General features: G+C 41.1%; 1 protein-coding gene across 1 annotated transcript in view; it reads right to left on the reverse strand.

Moving 5' to 3' along the window:
- Positions 1–9,401: 9,401 nt before the first annotated feature.
- Positions 9,402–21,134, reverse strand: part of Sumf1 (sulfatase modifying factor 1) — a 78,325-nt gene continuing 66,592 nt past the window's right edge. Inside the window, exons 8-9 of the mRNA XM_040737966.1 lie at positions 18,280–18,339; positions 9,402–10,485 (exon numbers count right to left, since the gene is read on the reverse strand). Of these exons, the coding sequence (XP_040593900.1) occupies positions 10,375–10,485; positions 18,280–18,339 (171 nt within the window). The 3' untranslated portion in view covers positions 9,402–10,374. The remainder of the gene's footprint in view (positions 10,486–18,279; positions 18,340–21,134) is intronic.

The raw sequence follows: 21,134 nt of genomic DNA on the forward strand, positions 1-21,134 counted from the left end.
CAGCAGCATATAAAGCAAGGTCATTGTCAAACAGGGCCTCGACTGGGTGCAAGAGAGCAATTCTATCCGATCTCAGTAATTCTGAAATTCCAAAGGCCCAAGCAGCAGCCTTCTTGTGAGGATGGCTTTGGAGCCAATGACCATTTGGGAACAGGTTAGCATTGGAAGCTGGCCATTTCCACCCCTTAGCATTAATCCCTTGAACTTTCTAAACTCAAATGGGACACGTTTCAAAAGTCAGCATTTCTTAGTTTATGGTCTACCTAAATATCATCTGGAGTGATTCCCCTTAATCAAAAAAAATTAATTAAACTCTGGCTCGAATGCTCTAAACATAACACTGGAAGAAAGGAGCCCTGGCTAGCTGCCAAGGTTTCATCCCAGGCCCTTGGAGTTAATAAATTCCATGGCGCTTTAAGCATTAGAAACAACAAAGGCTAGAGTCTAACAAACCTGTGGAACTAAGGTCTACTCTGGGGACTTTGTATTACAAGAAACAAGTTCCAAGCAATAAAAATGAAGCCAGCAATTAAGAACCTGATACTTGCAATACTTCCTGGTATTGACCAGAAATCTCAGTGGCGAAGGGTGACAGTAAGGAAAATGGGCTCTGCAGATTATACAATTCTGTTAAATGGTTCCAGGTGGGCTGGGGTGGGGATGGAGTCATGGATCTTTACAAAGGATTTCTGGGTAAAATGAGGTACCTAGGCAAGCTGCTGCTCTCTCTGCCACATGCTGCTTGTATCTACTGGCAGGAACAGTCTGTCTTCACATCTGTGTTGTACTCCATGCTGGATTTTTCACTGTGTGTGCATCTTATATTCATTTTTCATATTCTGTAGTATGTATACTGTTTTATCTAATTGAGTGTTTCTGCGTCATGAAAATGCCTAGTGCCCACCCGTAGGTACCAGAAAAAGATTTCATTTTTCCTGGAACTGGAGTCACAGGTGGCTGTAAGCCACCATGTAGGAGTTAAGAACACAACTCAAACCCTCTGCACGAGCGCGGCACATGCCTATAATCCCAGGGCTCATACCTATAACTTCAGGGCTGCAGGATGTGGAGTTGCAGGCCAGCTTGGGCCACACAACAGGAGGTAAGGGGAAGGGCTCAGCGAGTGCAAGCGCTTGCTAGCAGCCCTGCCTACCTGAGTATGACCACCAGGACACACATGGCAGAAGGAGAAGATTCTCACAGATGACCTCCATGTGTGTTGTAGCACATAAACACACACACAAAACGTAATAAGAAAAGTTTTAAAAGGAAATGCAAATATCTAGATCTACCCTGGTACTGAACAATTTAGCAGTTGCACGATGATCCCTTAGCCTCTTTGGAATGGTCCTCACTCACACAGAGCCTGTTTCACTGGTGACAATTTGTTTTGTCTTGTTTTATTTGTTTTTGCCAGGCTCTGTACTTCCTTTTTCTGGTAGCCAGCCTACAGGTTAATCCTCTTGTGTAAAAGACTAATACTGGAAAGGAGGAGGAAAAGATGCATGTATAGCATCATTCCAAAATGAAAATTAAAAACAGTAAGAGAAAATCCTTCTGTGGTTCCTCTTGTGAAATTCCCAAAGTTTCAGAATAGAAAGCAAGTGATGTTCATTTCCAAAAGATTCTTTGCTCTAAGTCAGCAATAGATTTAACTACCTGGAAAAAGCTCTAAGTGCAACTGGAAAACTAAAGATAAATATGACTTCTTTACTAAGGGTGATAACAAGAGGGTGAGAACTCTGGAATTCCCATGGTTAAAGGCCATTATTTTACTTTATGTCAACAATTCAATTATCAGGGAAGAAATGGAAATAGCAATGACCCACTCCAACACTATTTTGGAACAACCATCTCCCCACACGTTTGCCTGAATCAACGCCTACTGAAACAAATAGCACCTTTCATTTCATTTTTTCCCCCTGAAGAGCAAATGGGCAACTGAAATGTTTTGTTCCAAAAGTGTTCCGAGCAGGGAGGAGGAAAGATCTGCATTGCTACATTTTAAGCTACAGGCTGAACCATTTGAAGTTTGAGAACTATTTGCAATTCAATGTTCCACAAGAAGGAAGTGTCACTCTTGGTGGCCACCACCATCTCCTGCCACCTCCTCTTCCTTCTAATCATGCCTTCAAGGCCTTGGGAAAGAAAATACGCCTGCTTCCCACTCAACTAACAAGTATAACACACACCTGAAAATAAAGCAAGATTATCCGGAATTCAAGGCCAAAACAGATTTTAAAAGCCACACCCCCAGTGGAGGTAAAACACTATATGTGTAATAAATAAAAAAAAACAACAAACAAGCAAACAATAGAAGGCGATCCCCTTCATTCAAGTTTGACTTGTTTTGTTGTTTCATTTGTTTGTTTTTATTTGTTTGTTTGGTTGGTTGGGTTTTTTGAGACAGGGTCTCACACTATGTAGCTCTGGCTGTCTTAGATGTATGTAGACCAGGCTCCCAGCTAAGTTTGAGTTTTGATGAAAATAGGCTCCATTAGAAACAGATAGAAGGGAGAGACAGCGTCAGGGGTTAAGAGGAACAAAAGACTGAAGAGCTATAACTCTACTTACAAATGGCAGCAGGGAGTTTCTGGGCCTGCATTCCAGTGCCTGGAGACCACCACAGAGCCTCCCCTCTCGGCAGCAGCCTATGCACCCCAGATTTGTCTCGCCACATAATAATCAAGACCCCAAACATATAGAATAAAGAATATTAAGAGCAGCTAAGGAGCCAGGCGTTGTTGGCACACGCCTTTAATCCCAGCACTCAGGAGACAGAGGCAGATGGATCTCTGTGAGTTTGAGGCCAGCCTGGTCTACAGAGCGAGTTCCAGAATAGCCTCCAAAACAATACAGAGAAAAACAACAACAACAACAAAAAAAAAAAGGAGCTAAGGAAAAAGGTCAAGTAACATACATACAAAGGCAAACCTATCAGAATTATACCTGACTTCTCCATGGAAACTCTAAAAGCCAGAAGTACCTGGATAGATATTCTAACAACACTAAGAGCCCATGAATGCCAGGCCAGACTACTATACCCGACAAAGCTTTCAATCACTATAGATGGAGAAAACAAGATATTCCATGAGAAAACCAGATTCAAACAATACCTACACACTAGCCCAGCCCTACAGGAAGTTCTGGAAGGAAAACTCCAACCCAAGGAAATTAACTAAAACCAGAAAAACATAGGCAATAGATAATCCCACCTTACCAACAGCCAAAAGAAAAAAAGGGATGGAAATACACATATAATTCCACCACCAACAACCATTCCAAAACAAACATGAATGAGCAATCAATGGTCATTAATATCCCTCAATAGTAATGGTCTTAACTCGCCCATAAAAAGACACAGTACAAGAAACACACCTCAGCCTCAAAGACAGACATTACCTAAGAGTTAAGGGTTGCAAAAAGGTTTTCCAATCAAATGAACCCAAGAAACAAGCGGGGGGGGGGTAGCAATCCTAATATCTAATAAATTAGACTTTAGGTCATTGCATACTCATCACAGGAGAAATCCACCAAGAAGAAGTTTCAATTCTAAACATGTATGCCCCAAATACAAAGGCATCCACGTTCATAAAAGAAACATTAGTAAAACTTAAATCACATATAAAGCCCTACACACTTATAGTGGGAAACTTCAACACCCCACCCTCACCACTAGACAGGAATAACAGACAGAAACTTAACAAAGAAGCAAAGGAACTAATATAAGTTATGACCCAATTGGGATTAATAGACATCTATAGAATAATCCATCCAAATAAAAAAGAATATACCTTCTTCTCAGCGCCACATGGAACCTTCTCAAAAATCAAACACATACTTGGCAAAATATCAAACATCCACAGGTTAAAAAAAAATTGGAAGCCTGGCGTTGGTGGCACATACCTTTAATCCCAGCACTCGGGAGGCAGAGGCAGGCAGATGTCTGTGAGTTCGAGACCAGTCTGGTCTATGGAGCAAGTTCCAGGACAGCCTCCATAACAATACAGAGAAACCCTGTTTTGAAAAACAAAAAACAAACAAATAAAAAAATTGTAGTAACTCCGTGCATATTATCAGACCACCATTTGTTAAAATTAGAATTCAACAACAACACAACTTGTGGGAACACTACAAACCAATTGAAATTGAATAGTGTACAATTGCACCATTCTTGGGTCAAAGAAGAAGTGAAAAAAGAAATTAAAGACTTCCTAGAATTCAGTGAGAATGAAGACAAAACATACCCAAACGTATGGGACACTTTGAAAGCAGTGCTATGGGGAAAGTTCATAGCGCTAAGTGCCCACATGAAGAAACTGGAGAATAGTTACACGAGAGAATTAACAACGCAGCTGAAGCTCTAGAACACAAAGAAGCAAAGTCACCCAGGAGGAATAGACCCCAGGAAATAATCAAACTGAGGGCTGAAATCAATAAAGTAGAAACTATGAAAACAATACAAAGAATCAATGTAACAAAGAGTTGGTTCTTTGACAAAATCAACAAGATAAACAAACCTTTATCCAAACTTACAAAACTGCAGAGTATGAACATGCAAATTTACAAAATCAGAAATGAAAAGGGACACATAACAATTGACACTGAGGAAATACAGAGAATCATCAGGTCATACTTTGAAAACCGCCCCCTACAGACACTGAGGAAATCCAGGCAATCATCAGGTCATACTTTGAAAACCTGTACTCCACAAAATTCCAAAATTTAAAGGAAATGGACAATGCTCGGAAATCACTTACCAAAATTAAATCAAGAACAGAAAAGCTTATTTTATGTGTGTGGATAATTCATCTGCTTCTATGTCTGAACACCAGAAGAGTGCACTGGATCCCATGGTACTACAGTTATAGACAGTTGTGAGCTGCTATTTGGGTGTTGAGTGGGAATTGAACCCAGGTCTCTGGAAGAGAAACCACTGCTCTTAAGATCTAAACCAAAAGCAATCTACAGATTCAATGCAATCCCCATTTAAATCCCAGCACAATTCTTCACAGATCTTGAAAGAACAATTCTCAACTTTATATGGAATAATAAAAGACCCAGGATAGCCAAAACAACCCTGTTCAGCAAGGCAATGTCCGAAGGCATCACCATCCCTGATTTCAAGCTCTATTATAGAACTATAGTCCAGAAAACAGTTTGATATAAAAATAGACAGGTAGACCAATGGAGTCAAATTGAACACCCTGATATTAACCCACACACATATGAACACTTGATTTTTGATAAAGAAGCTAAAATTATACAATGGAAAAAAGAAGGCATCTCCAACAAATGGTGCTGGCATAACTGGATGCTAGCATGTAGAAAACTGCAGATAGATCCATGTCTATTGCCATACACAAAACTTAAGTCCAAATGGATCAAAGACCTCAACATAAATCCAGTCACACTGAACCTCTAAGAAGAGAAAGTGAAGGGTACCCTTGAACGAATTGGTACAGGAGACAGCTTCCTGAACGTAACAACAGTAGCACAGACACTGAGGTCAACAATTAATACATGGGACCTCCTGAAATTGAGAAGCTTGAATAAGACAAAGGACACAGTCAACAAGATAAAAAGGCAGCCCACAGAATGGGAAAAGATATTCACTAACCCCACATCTGACTGATCTCCAAACTCTACAAAGAACTCAAGAAGCAAGTCTCCAAAGCACCAAAGGATCCAATTAAAAAGTGGTCTACAGAACTAAATAGAGAATTCTCAATAGAGGAGTCTAAAATGGTTGAGAGGCACTTTAGAAAGTGCTCAATATCCCTAGCCATCAGAGAATTGCAAATCAAAACAACTCTGAGACACTATCTTACTCCTGTCAGAATGGCCATAATCAAAAACACCAATGACAGTTTATGCTGGAGAAGATGTGGAGAAAGGGGAACACTCCTCCACTGCTGGTGAGAGTGGAAACTTGTACGGTCACTTTGGAAATCAATATGGAGATTCCTCAGGAAAATGGGATCAGCCTACCACAAGACCCAGCAATTCCACTCAGGCATATACCCAAAAGATGCACATTCATACAACAAAGATGTCTGTTCCACTATATTCATAGCAGTGTTATTTGTAATAGCCAGAACCTGGAAGCAACCTAGATGCCCCTCAACTGAAGAGTGGATAGAGAAAATGTGGTACATTTACACAATGGACCACTATTCAGCTGAAAAAAAACAATGGAATCTTGAAATTTGTAGGCAAATGGATGGCACTAGAAGAAACCATCCTGAATGAGGTAACCCATTTACAAAAAGACAAACATTATATGTATTCATTCATATATGGATTTTAGACATGGATCAGGGGAGTGCCAGCATACAATCCCACTGCCTGAGAGTCTGGGAAACAGAGCCTTTAACCAATGACTGATGGAAGCAGAGGCAGACACCCACAGCTAAACACTGAGCTGAACTCAAGGAACCCAGTGACAGAGAGGGAGCACTGATGAGCAAAGGGGTTAAGACTGGGCTGGCTTAACCCAGAGAAACAGCTGACCTGAACAAGGGGGGAGATCATGAACCCCAGGCTGATAGCTGGGAATCCAGCATGGGACTGATCCAGACCCCTGAATGTGGGCGTCAGTGAGGAGGCCTAGGCAATCGATGGGGCCTTGTGTAGTAGATCAGTATTTATCCCTGGCATACAAATGGACTTTGGGTGCTCATCCCACAATGAGAGATGCACTTTCACCCTGGATTCTTGGTGGAGGGCCTAGGCCCTGCCCTGGATGAAATGACAGACTCTGGAAATCCCCCATGGAGGGCCTCACCCTCCCTGGGGAAAGAAGTGGGGATTAGGGGGAAGGGGAGATAGGTGGGGTGGTGGGAGGGCATAGGAGGAGGAGAGGGAGAGGGAGAGGGATTTGGGATTGACATGTGAAGCATCCTTGCTTCTAATTTAAATTTAAAAATAAAAAATAAAAAAAACAACAAAAAATATACAAAACCCAAATGGCAGCAGGGACTTCATTAGGGACCTGGTAGAATTATGTCACAAGTGCTGCTGTGAGTTTCCTAAGTAGTCTGCATCTATCTATATATTTTTCCTTATGTGCTGTGTTCGTGACCTGTGTGCCTGTATGTGTCTATGTGCCTGTATGTGTATGTCTGTGTGTGTGTATGCCTGAGTATATGTGCTAGTATGTGTGTGTCTGAGTGTGTATATGTGCCTGTGTATGTGTGCCTGTTTATGTATACCTGAGTGTGTCTGTGTGTATGTTTGTATATCTGTCTATGTGCCTGTACATACGTCTGTGTGCATGTGTCCCTCTGTATGTGTGTATACATATATTGTAAAAGACAAAAATTATCAGTGTTAATGGTTTGAATGGTTTGACTATGCAGTGTTCCACCCACTCAGGTTCATGTGTTGAACACTTAGTCTACAACTGGTGGGACAATTTTCAGAGATTGCAGAAATTAGAAGAGGTAGGACCTAGCTGAAGGAAATAAGTCCGTAGAGGTATTTCTGCAAAAGTTATATACTTGAGGTTCCTTACCTCTCCCGACTTCCTGGCCTCCACGAAGTAAAGAGTCTCATCTTCTACACACTTTGGCTGCCATGGTGATCTGCCTCCACCACAAGTCCAGAATCAGCAGGCCCAAGGGTAAGACAAGCAACTAACACATTCAGAATCACATTTGCGGGACTGTTCATACGTCAATATGTACTACTATGAGAGTATGCTGCAGTCATAGATATGTGGTTCCTCAATCCTAGAACACTGTAGGATTTTGTTTTAAATGCTCTCTAATTTCATGCTACTGTTAAAAATGCAGCTCTAAGGGCTGCCCCAAACCACTCAAGAATGTTTGTGATACATAACATTAGTTAACAGGGAAAGAGCCCAAAATATATACATGATAAAGATATAAAACACAGACAGGTGTGTGCATGCACACAACCGCATACACATAAACAAAAGGTGGGAGGTAATAAGTAAAAACAAAAACAGTACAGGAGTAGTGGTGACTTAAAAATAAAAACCTTATTTGCAACATAAGCTACTTCCTACAAATGTTTGTTATTTTTTCCCTTTGAGTGGGATTAATCATCACTTAGAAGTTTTTAGAGAAACATTTTATGTTCACAGAGTGATCGTAAATAAATGTATCTACACACGAATGACTACATTGTTAAGGGGTTGCACAATGGTGAAACCCAAAAAGACAGCTGACGGTACAAGGGGAACTCTTGAACACCAGACTGATGGCTGAGAGGCCAACAGGGGACTGATCCAGACTCCAAGAATGAAGTATCAGTGAGGAGGCCTCAGAAATCTCTGGGGCCTTGGGTAGTAGATCAGTGTTCACCATAGCATACAAATGGACTTTGGGAGACCATTCCACATGGAGGGATGCTCTCTGAGCCTGGACACATGGGGAAGGGCCTAGGTCCTGCCCTGGATGAAATGACAGACTCTGGAGATCCCCCCCAAGGAGGGCCTCACCCTCCCTGGGGAATGATATGGGGATTGGGCCGGGGGCTGGAGGGCTGCGGGGGGAAAAAGGGAGGAGGGGTGGGAGAGGGAGCTGGGATTGACATGTGAAGCATGCATGTTTCTAATTTAAATAAAAACATATATTGAGAAAAAAAAGAGGTTACACAAATACACAGCCATGGTCAGGCCTGGTGGTACAGTGCTTAGGAGGCTGAGGCAGAAGGGCAGAGAGTTCAAGGTCAACCTAGTGAGTTTCAGAACAGGCTAGGCTGTAGAGTAAGACCCTGTCTCAAAAGCAAAAGGTGGGTAGGTAAGGTGGCTCTGAGACTAAATTCGCTTGTCACCAAACCTGAGGACTTGCGTTTGATTCCTAGCACCCAACAGCAGACTACCATCAGTTGTCTTCTGACCTTTGTCCATGCACAAGTACTCATGTGCTCATACACTCGTGTCATTTTTTAAGTAAAAACATAATAGCAACAACATTTAATTATCACCTTTAAGTATTACTTGACTGACATTTTGAGCAACTAACATAGATGGGCCTTTCTTCCACTGCTGTGCTAAAAACGGCTCAGGAACCTGGGTGGATCTAACAACAGGGATGTTGGGTTGAAAGCCACCACTCTAATAGAAGTGCTTTCCTGGCATGCGACGCACCTGCTCACCAAAGCAGTGCCCTTGACTTTGCATCGTCTATTGTGACAAGACGTAGCAAGGTTATAACAGGCTTCCTGAAGGAACGTCCTTGCTTTAAAGAATTAAAATTGTCACAAACTACCCACATATCAAGTTATCAACTAGCTTCTGGAATTTAAAAAGCATTTTCTAGCAAACAAAATATACAAGCATCACAAAATGATTTTTTTTTTAAAAAAAAGGAAAACACCAACGAGGGAATGAGAAAGGGCATCCAAGTTAGGAATGAAGAGTGAAGCCTGACTGGGGGGGTACCAGTTTATTTGACAGTGCATGATTCAAAGCATCTGGTATCTCAAAGTCAACAAGACTTCCCATCTCTCTAGTATAATATACCAAATACCCGGAATTGTAGTCTATTCAAGGCCCTGGTTCTTTTTCCCTTGTACCTAGAATTAGTACACATTTAATACAGTTTCCCGAATTAGTACACATTTCACATTCTCTGAAGGCTTGGGGGGCGAAGGGGAAACAGGGCTTCAAACTGTCCCTCTGAGCCAAAGGCACTTAACGTTAAAAGATAAAGGACAGTAGAGTCACTCCACAAACCCTGCTGTGTGTTCAGATCTCTGAACTTGAGTGTCCCATCACTGGCCCACATGGGATTTGTCACAACAATGTAAAAGACACTGATTTCCTCAAAAGAACAAAGTGCAGTATGAATATAAAAGACTCACACCCTACCCTTTCCTGAAAATAATACAGAAGAGGACTCTCACCTTGTACGATTAGTATTATCCTAGGTTCACACATGGCAAAAAAATAGCTAAAAAATAATCTGTCATAAATTCTCACTATGCAATCACAATATGCTCTGCTATTACACAATAGAATCTGCGAGTTGGAGAGAGCCTCAGAGATCATGTTGTCCATCCCCTCATTTGATGATGGGACAGAGGCCCAGGCAGAGGAAGTACTGGACCCCAGGGTCTCACTCTGTGGCAGAGTCTGGGCAGTACTTTGAGGTTCTCAGCTCTCTCCTTCCCCTTCAAAAGGCTCTCAAAGAAAACATGGCGATGATCCCAAAGATGCACCACACAATAAAGCACAAGCACTGACATGCGTCAGCAATTTGGTCACGCGAGACGGTCCCTTTGGCCACTGGGCAGACATGTAACTCTCTTCAGGTGGGAAGTCTTCACACGAGATCAGTTCAGAGTGAAGGGGGAAGCCAGTCAGAAACAATTTCTTGGCTCTGGAAAGGCTCCTGTTGGCTATCAGTCAGCAGCGGGCAAGTGGTCAGCTGCACAACGGAATCCCAGGTTGGAGGCAGAGCTATCCGGTGTGTTCTGGCTTCGAGCAGCACAGCGGTACCTATAGCAATAGGACTATAAGAGATAACATGCCATAAGAGATCCTGAAACCTTAGCCTAAGGCTTAGAGCACAAAAGTACCTGGTACAGAGGAGGCAGAGCTACCTGAAGTCAGAGATTCCCCTGAATGGCCTCCTAGACACTCAGTGTACTATAGGCTTGGCAAAGAGCAGCACGTTCAACAGTCAACCAGCCTGTATTTTTCACCTTAAAAATACTACTTACATAGAGTAGAAAGACCTCTACCACTTACAATACCCAAAAAAGCAGACAGTAAACACCCATGGTTATCCATGTGACTGTTCAGTCAGCAGCCACTGAGAATCATGGTTTTACATAACAAATGAAAACACAGAATTCCTGTAATAAACCGTTGAATTAAAAGTCATGATATAGAGCTGTACATACAGTATGGTCTAACCTATATAATCATATACTAAGAGGAAAAAGACACTAAAAGACCCACAAGATTATAAAATGTATACACTCACAATCATCCTTGAAAGCAAAGTTTCTAATTTTTAGCTTATTATATCAACTTTTTGACATCTTATCAACAGAGATAAATGGCAATAAAAAGATTAATAACAGCATCAAATATCATGTAATAAACAGGCTGGCAAAAAAAATTAAAGAGTCAGCATAGTACCATAAAACTATAAGAAAGGCTATGGGAAAATTGCTTTCTTCCCAATATCCTGGGAGTTTAAATCAGTAATAATAAAGCTAGACATTTTGGGGTGCAATTTATTTCAGTCTGTCAAACTGTGTAAGAACAGAGTGTAAGCGCTCACACAAACATGGACATTGATTTCCTAGGACATATTAGGCATGGTAGCAGGCACTTTTGTCTTTTATTTCTTTGATTGTAAGAGCCTAGGCAAACCAATTAAGTTACAGAAGGTGACACAGCTGTTAAAGGGAGCATGACTGTAGTGTGGTCCCTTTCTTAGCAAGAGTCTACACTCTCGGTGGGAAGTGGGCCATCCTTCTCACATCTTTCCTACCACCACACACACACACACACACACACACACACACACACACACACACACACACACACACACATCCCACTTACAGACACAACACAAACACACAGGACATGTATCTGTAGCCACAGACTATTTGACACAACATTTTGAAAGCTGCCAGATTCCAAAGGAACCATGCACAGACCTCTTGTGAGGTTCATTCCCTGATTCAAAGTAACAGAGAATGAAAGCAGTCATTCCGGGTGCCATGAGCATAAACTCAAGAGCTGGCCCAGTGAATCCAAGTACCTGCCAGCTGGTTAAAGTATTGTGTAGAAAATGTTGGGAACTCACACAGAAGAGGTAATTTGTGGGAAGGGAAAAATGGGTCAGCATGCAAGACATTTTCTTATTCCTATCATTTCTTTTCTCTCACAAAGAGTCAGATGCTTCCAATCTCCATAAAAATTATCTCTGAGGTTGACATGGAAATTCTCTGGTGTATTTCCCCCATAAAAAAATAAGAGACAGAATGCTCTGTCTTCTATTGATAATAAACAATAGCAACCAATTTTCCTTGTGGACAGCAAGGAACAGAATGTATTACCAATTCTCAGGTAGATCAACAGGAGATGAATTTCGAATGTACTTGAAATAATATCTGCTCCTATGTGACCCGCATGAATGGAAGCTCTCAAACATCTGGTAAGGAAGGAGTGGGTGAGAAGACACAGCAGAAGCCTCGGTGCAGGCACTAGGCTGCTGTGAAATGGCAGAGCTCTGGCATTTCTAGAATCAAACTCAGATAACTCAGCGCTTTCTGAAACCACACACACACGCAGTGAATTCCATGCTGTAGCAAAAGTCAAGCTTGGGGGAGGCATACAGATGACTTTGACAGTCTTATTCCACGATGGGAGCACACACAATGAAAACGATAAGCATTTCATTTCCTGACTGCCTAATGTATACATCGGAAGAAATTTCATTTCCTTAATGCCTATTGTACACACTGTGAGAACATACCCAGGTCTAGGCATGATCTTGTCCTGGTTGGCTAGAGACCACAGGCGGGTGAGAAAACAATGACTACACATCAAACCATTATAAAACAGCCTTGGACTAAGTTAAAGACTAATGCCAGTCATTTGTATACCTTGCAAAATATAAATGTCTCTAGGAAGTACTTGGCCTAAGTGACACATGCATGTTTATGTCAGTGGTTCTCAGAATGCAACTGTGGTGATTAATGCTGTAAATTAGACAGGACTAAAACACCAACGAGATAAACCTTGAGCCACACATGTGAGGGATTATCTTGATAAGGTTAACTGAGGTGGGAAGACCCACCCAAAACATGGGTGGCATCATTCCCTAGGCTGCAGTTCTAGAATGCATAAAAAATAGAAAGCTAGTTGACCATCAATATTTCTCCCCCTCTGTCTCTTGACTGTGGATACAATGTGACCAGCTACCTTAAACTATAGCCACTATGATGTTCACGTCACAGAAAATCTACCCTGGAACTGTAAGCCAAAATAAGCCTTTTCTTCCGTAAGTTGCTGTTAAATTATTTATTCTGTCTGTGTGTTGTACACGTCAGTGATCCCACACATCAGTCCTGTCAAATACTTCCTTCCTTCCACCCAGTGAGTCATCTCACTGACCCGTAAATTGCTTTGGTAAGGATATTTTATCACTGCAATAAGACTCCCCCAACCCCTCCCACACAGCCTAGAGAGCTTATTCAAATACACATACCTAAGTTGTACACCCAGAAATGCTGCTTTTACAAAGCTCGTGTGGCATTCAAGGTACATTTCTAACAAGCTTCCTGGGGCTGCTTCAGCCCACGGGGTACACTTTGAAAAACAGTAATTTATAAAGGAGAGTGGCGTGCAGATTAAGTGGCTAAACAGTGGTATTTGAAGTATGAAAACAGCAAAAATTGGGCAAGAGAACAGTCAAACCATAGCCCAATCATATCACAGCAAGGTCATACATTAATTGTATGAGAGCTTGTAATACGCCAGATGCAATTTGAGGCATGAGGAATATAATCAGAGCAGACAAACAAGGAACCTGTTATCAGAGAGCTGACATTCAAAGGGAGCAGCCAGACTATAAACAGACTGAAAAATTCAAGACAGTGGTCGTCTCTGAAGAAAGCAAAACTGGGGAGAGGACTGAAAACAAAGGCAGACATTTCTCACAGGGTGGTTTGGAAAGGCCTCTCTAAGAGGGAGCGGAGATGCCCCCAAAATTGAAAAACTGGAATTCCAAACAAAATTAGCCAGAGACAGTTAATGTAAAAAGCAAGAAATGTGATCACATAAGTAGATGGAGTCACACTACCATCCCCACAGTCAAAGGAATCTGGACTAGATACAAATACAAATTGTGATAAACATTTTGCTAATTTTTGACCAGCATTGGCAAAATTCCAAGCTCAGTGGCTATTTACCCTTAAGCAAAGCCTTCTAGAATCTGGGTCCTTGTTGCTAACATGAAGCTGTCCACAGAAGCACAGAGAAACACTTGGTCTTGGCTGAGAGACTGCGCTCAGTGTTAGAACACACATCTACTGTGAACAAGGCCTGCATTCAATCCCTCGCACCCCCAAAATTGAAACACACCAAAACAAACCCCTTCATAACAAAGGAAAACAGTGGTCTCTAGAGAGCACTGTAGATGATTTGTTTAGTGGACACCCACTCTTGGTCACAGAAACTCGGCTTGGCTGACGGCTTCCTCACAGAAACAAGAGCAGCACTGTCCAACCTTGAAGCAGGCCTGTGTTGACTGTGGGGAAAAAAATGAAACCTCCTCCAGCTTCCGACTGTGGATACACTTGTGTCACACGGATGGAAGGGAGAGGTTTACTGCCGTATAAACAAGTGAGTTGAAGGACAACTCTGGTGGATTATTCTATATGCTACCAAAGCCAGGCTGCAACAGCCCTGATGAATTTTTAGTGCCTGCTCAGAACAGTGTTGAGAAGGATTCTGCTTCAATGACACAAGAGAGGAGAAAAAAGATCTGTGATGTACAAGATTGTTATTATGACCGTAATTGAAAACCTTAAGTATACACAGAGTAATTAATTCTATTTTTGAAAAATATATATATTAAAGTACATAAAAACTCAAGGTAGAAAACCATCTAATAGTTTTCTCTAGGACATAAGACATCTAATTTTATGTCATCTTTATCATTTCTTTTCTAAATTTTATGCAATGAATTCGCTTTGTTTGTATAACAAAAAGCCTTAAAAGTCAACAACCACATAAAGGGTCACCACTGGATGACAGCAGTTACTGAGCCTTCCATTAACCAGAACAACTATGAAGAATTCAAAAGCTGCAAGTCTCACTACAAAAGTGGCGAAGGAATAGAGACATCACTTGGTGACAGAACATTTTCCCAGTGTGTGCAAAGCCTGGGTTTGATCCTCAGCAACATGCATGCACATGCACTCGGGAGAGCTGAAATGAAAGGTCAGGCTCATCACCTGCAAAGAATCAGTTCACACCACCGTTCCACGTAGACTCACCCATTCACTCAGAAAACACTTATTAATAAGCGCTTCTCTTAAATTTCAATCGCGAGTCACCAATGGAGCCACAGATAAAGGGCAAATGTCCTGGTTATGAATGTTCTGGTTATTCTTTCTATTTTTCTACCTCTAACTGTAGCATCAAAAGTGGTTCTTAAAGGAAGGTCTTTGGGTGGCTGAAAATGGGTCATTCTATTAATTAAGAACGGGAATAGTAGGAGGGACTTGTTTCAACCCAATTTCATCTAAATGGCTAATTACTTTGTGAAAGTGATCTCAGTATCTATGTTAAGGATCTAATCCTGGATCAGGAAGCAATCCAGTTAAGATAATGACCTACCAGCCTGGAGGCTGTGAACTCAAATGAGACACAAATATGTTTTCCATGAGAGGAAAATGTTTCTCAGATAAAGGATATTTTAAAGGCAACTGTATCTCATACTGAATAAAATCATTCTAGGGAAGCAGTTACCAGAGCCCAGGTCTCTTTTAAATGACATGTAGTCAATTCCTTTGCCATTTTGGTAGGCTGATCCCCCTGGTGCTGTGGATTGGCATGAAAAGTTCACATTGGAATGTTAGGCATCAATTTAACAACATCAATTACCAAAATGTGTATTTGAGCACTTATTAAGTGCACTGATCCATCAATTTACCATATGTTGATTCTGTGAATTCTTCAAATAATCCTATGAGAAAGGCATAAATCATACTCACATTACACAGGAGGAAAAACTGAGACCAAGAGATAGTAACAGTAGGCCAAAGGCCACACAGATTGTAATCAACAGAAGGAGGACAATAGCCTATGCTCTTAACTGGATGCAGTGCTACCTCACTGCTTCTCTTTCTGTGTCTTCATCATTCCGGAAGCTTACACAGACTGCTAAAAACTAGGAATGAAGGTGTTAATCAGCTGTAAGGGTTCCCTGGTAGAGTTCTTTGGGTCATTTATGTAAACTATCATATCATCTGCAAACAGTGAAAGTTTGACCTCTTCCTTCCCTATTTGTATCTCCTTGATCCCCATTTGTTGTTGTATGGCAATGGCTAGAACCTCAAGTACAATGTTGAAAAGGTATGGAGAGAGTGGACAGCCTTGTTTTGTTCCTGATTTTAGAGGAATTGCGTTGAGTTTCTGTCAATTTAGTTTGATGTTAGCTGTTGGTTTACTGTATATAGCTTTTATTATGTTTAAGTATGTTCCTGTTATCCCAGATCTCTCCAAGACCTTTATCATGAAGGAGTGTTGGATTTTGTCAAAGGCTTTTTCAGCATCTAGTGAGATGATCATGTGATTTTTGTTTTTCAGCTTGTTTATATGGTGGATTACATTGATGGATTTTCGTATGTTGAACCATCCCTGCATCCCTGGGATGAAACCTACTTGATAGTGGTGAATGATTGTTTTGATGTGTTCTTGGATCCGATTTACCAGTATTTTATTGAGTATTTTTGCATCAATGTTCATGAGGGATATTGGTCTGAAGTTCTCTTTCTTAGTTGTGTCTTTGTGTGGCTTGGGGATCAAGGTTATTGAACCCTCATAGAAAGAGTTTGGCAAAGACCCTTCTGCTTCTATTGCGTGGAATACTTTGAGAAGAATTGGTATAAGCTGTTCTTTGAATTTCTGGTAGAATTCTGCACTGAGGCCATCTGGACCTGGGCTTTTTTTGTTTGGGAGACTTTTGATGACTGCTTCTATTTCCATAGGGGTTTTAGGTCTATTTAAATTGCTTATCTGTCAGCCAGGGCTACAGAACAAAAGTGAAAATATTCTCAATCTGATATGAAACATAAAAACTATAGTAGTATGATACTTAATTTCAAAAAATTATTTATTCCCTATGATTAAGGCTGGGCATGGTGGTGCACACTTTTAATCCCAGCACTTGGAAGGCAGAGGCAAGTGGATCTGTATAAGTTCAAGAAGAGCCTGGTCTTCATAATAAGTTCCACGCCAAACAGAGCTACATAAAGAGACCCTGTCTCAAAAAAACAAAAACACAAACAAACAGAAAGAGATATGAACCAAGAAAGGTAGAACATATCCATAGTCCCATTTATTGGGGGGTTGAGGCAGAAAGAATACTTTACTTCAGGAGTTGAAGACTACATGGCCAGCATACCAAGATCCTAACTCAAAAATTTAATTAATTAATTAACTAGTTAATTATGATTCCATAGAGTTAAATTTATCCACATCTTATTATCAATGTAGATTTGTTGTCCTATTTTGGTTTCAGCTTTTTAAGACAGGATCTCACTGTGTAGCCCTGGCTGACCTTGAACTCACAGAGATCCATATACTACCTCTGCCTCCTGAGTGATGGAATTAAAGGTGTGTGCCACCATGCTCAGTTTAATGTAGGTATGAAACAAGAATTTAGCTGAACTGAATGAACTTCACACCTGAATCACATGGTCAAAGATTCTAAACTAAGAAACAAGCAGGAAACACATACCAACAAACTCACTCATGTACATCATCTAGTTTCTTGAGGCTATAACCAAACGTTGCTGTATGTTTTCAATACCTGCAGAACTTTAAAGCCCCTGATGTTTTTGGGCAAAGTTTGATAATGTCCCATCACAAAATTAGTAACTTAATTTGAAGGTACTATAGATGAATTTAAGTCTCCAGGACTAAGTCAATTACCATGCAAAGATTCTTGGCAATAATAAACTGCAAAATGCTTGAGTGTTCATGGCACTAAAAATACATGAGTCACAGAGGAAAGCGAGGGGTCAGATTCTATTTCCAAATTCCTTATAAAAGTTTCTCTCAGGCACCCATCACTCAGACTAACCAAGAACTACCAGTTTGTACACTGAAATCATAGCGCATGGAAGAAAAATGCACGTTTACACCCAACACTCTGGGGTGCTTCCATTTTGGTAGACCACAAACCATCCTCCATTTATAACTTTAGCTTGAATCCAACAGAGAGTTTGGGAATTTTACACATCTGAGCATATGGGTGTGGCCCTAGGACTAACCAGGGGAAGAGGTAAATGGCCCACCTGATGTCACAGGCTAACAGAAGACTCTGACCAGGCAAGAGTCAGCAGATTATCTGGTTGGCAGCATGCAATTCACAAGCTGTTTCTCCGGTTACTTTGCCCTGTGCATGTTAGGAAACTGAAAACTCTCCTGTCTTTTTCTCATTTGGTTGGGAAGAGGTTTATATTAGCAAAAATGAACAGAACATTTGGGGACAGTATGTTATAATGAATTTGTGACCCACAAGAACATCTCAACAGTTTAGTAGCATGACTGACCTTATGGCACATGTAGGATCCACCTTTCTTCACGCGGTCTTTCCCAGAAGTGGGGCCTTTCTATTGATGAAAAGAAAAATCATGTTAGTCTCAACATGAATGCTGCCCACATAGTAGAAAAAGAGTCCATTTTGTTGAGAGACACCATCCCATGGCTACCTAAACTTTCCACATGTGTTTCTATCCTGGAACACTGCATCTGCACCCACACCCATGACCCCAAATGTCCAACTACTTTTCTTTTCTAGTTCACCTCAGATTCCTGCTACTGTATAAAGACTTGGTGATGACAGAAAGCAATTCCAGTGATGACAGAAATAATCTCCAAAATTCATTTTTTTTTGCCTAGGTGCCTAATAAACTACTTGGCAGCATCTTCTGCCTCATCATCCTGCTGATATTCAGATTTATCCTGTATTAACACTGGCTTATTCAATCAGATAGCAATGTTGAGTTATGTTGTTGTGCGTTAGAAATTCCCCTGTTCATCACCCAGTTTACCCTTTACATCCCTTCAAAAACTACATACAACCATGTAACTGTCAATGTAATTCAGAAGCAGAACACTGTTTTCTTAAAAAACAAAATGAAACACTTCAGACATAGTGCCTAGTAGGGAAAAAAGCATGGCACGGCTCTAAGTATCTTGTATTAATTCTTGTGCCATCAATAGCCCCTTTGCAGAGAGGTTAAGTAGCAGAATGAAGATGTGCACCCAAGCTTTGCTCCAGGCTCTGTGCTTTGAAGGCCTCTCTACCTTACTTCCCATTAGAAACCAGAAGGGCAGGAAGCTGGAGAGCGCCTAACGTTTCACAAGAAGGAACAGTGAGGAGAACAAAGATCCAGACAGAGCAGCCAAAAGGCAAGTCTGTTTCTTCTAGAAAGAAGTTCAGATAAAACGGCAATGGAGATGAAAATCCTGGAGTTTCAACTGCCAAGATAAGAGCCTCAAGACCAAGTAAGTTCTCCAAAAGGCATGCAAGACATGCCAAGAAGCTCCCATAGCCAGAGCTGGGGGGGGGGTGAGGGGTGGGAATGATTTTGTTTTTCCTTTGTTGTTCAAAAATACAGCTAATCATACAGCCATCTGTTCTGTTTACTGAAAATAAGAGAAGCCTGCACAATCTTCTTCCTGGCTTAGTTTTCCCATTTCTAGCTAAAAACATATTTGTCAAAGGCTATTGAGTAAGAGACAAAAGACACCTCACCTCCAAACAGGGATAACACATTGTCTTGATAATGTTTATCAAGGTGGAGGGAAGGGCAGGTTTCTCCGCAAGCATTTTTTTGTAAGTCGCTGACCCTACATCATTCCTTTGTAAGCTGAGAGTATTCCTAAGGCCCTAAACACTTAAGATACATTGTTACATTTTACCCATTATCAGTGGCATACTGACAATGTAAAAAGCACCAGTGAAGACAACGGCTAGAAGCACAGCTTTCTCTCTAGGAACATTTAGAACTAGACAGCTATTGCATCAGAGTCTCCTGGTGAGTTAGTCAATGTATAAAAGTAAGGCATTGCTGGGCGTTGGTGGTACATGCCTTTAATCCTAGCACTCGGGAGGCAGAGGCAGGAGGATCTCTGTGAGTTCAAGGTCAGCCTAGTCTACAGAGCGAGTTCTAGGACAGCCTCCAAAGCCACAGAAAAACCCTGTCTCTAAAAAAAAAAAAAAAAAAAAGTAAGGCATTCGGGGCTGGAGAGAGAGCTCAGCAGTTAAAAGCAGAGGACCCAGGTTTAATTCCCAGGACTTACATGGCAGTTCACAACCATCCATAAGCCCAGTCTAGGGGATCAGAGGTCTCCTAGCCTCTGTGGGCACTGCATACACATGGTGCATACACATACATGCAGGCAAAACATCCATACACAGAAAAAAGCAGGAAAAGGGTAAGGTATTAATCAAGAATCTACTTGAAGGGCTGAGAAGATGGCTTAGCAGTTAAGAATACTGACTGTTCTTCTAGAGGACCAGGGTTTAATTCCCAGAACCCACATGGGAGCTCACACACATATCTATAACTCCAGTTCCAAGGGACCCAATACCCATGGCAAAAACACCAATGAACATAAAAAAATCCACTTGAAGTATGTATAATTACATATCTCCTCCATATGATGGTCATATCCCTTAAGACTGTTTCTTGCTTGGAAATTCTTGCATTTGCTGCCTTGAAAGGTTCATCATATTCTATCAGACCATAGGTTAATGACAATTCAGTCTTACATAATTATCACAGTATGTGCCAGAATATAAGATAAATTTTCTTTTGTCAAAATACACCTAAGAACAAGAACAGGTCATTCACCAATGGGAAGATGTGACAACAAAATTTCTCTCTTATTGCTACTCCAATGACCTAAAGTTGCAGCTGAAAAGTATGTCACTTTTCACGGTGGCACAGCACTAACAAGAACCATCACAGGCTACTACAACTACAACAGCCAATACAAGCCTGAACCTAGGTGTGTGCTCAGCAACTGGTTATAAATAACACTATTCTTCCTATAAAACAAGACAGTGGATTAAGTACAACTGAAATGCTTACCACTTTGCCAAAAAGGCAGGAAAGTTACTAAGAGGATGCAGTATCTTAAATAATGTTCAACAGAACCTTAATGGGGTTATTCATTTGGGTTGCCGGGATAGCTCAGGTGTAAAGGGGCTTGTCATGAAGCCTTTATGATCTGAATTCTATCTGCAGGACTTACATGCAATTTGTCGTCTGACTTCCACATTCCCACTGTGGCATAGGTGTGCTCACATATAAACATACAAACAAAATAAATAAATGCCTTAGCAATGATATTTCTATATCTTTAGGTGGTAAGAGCCTATTGCTGAAGACACGAC

Source organism: Mesocricetus auratus, unplaced genomic scaffold, assembly GCF_017639785.1.
Source record: "Mesocricetus auratus isolate SY011 unplaced genomic scaffold, BCM_Maur_2.0 Super-Scaffold_100676, whole genome shotgun sequence".
In the NCBI taxonomy this organism is placed as follows: domain Eukaryota; kingdom Metazoa; phylum Chordata; class Mammalia; order Rodentia; family Cricetidae; genus Mesocricetus; species Mesocricetus auratus.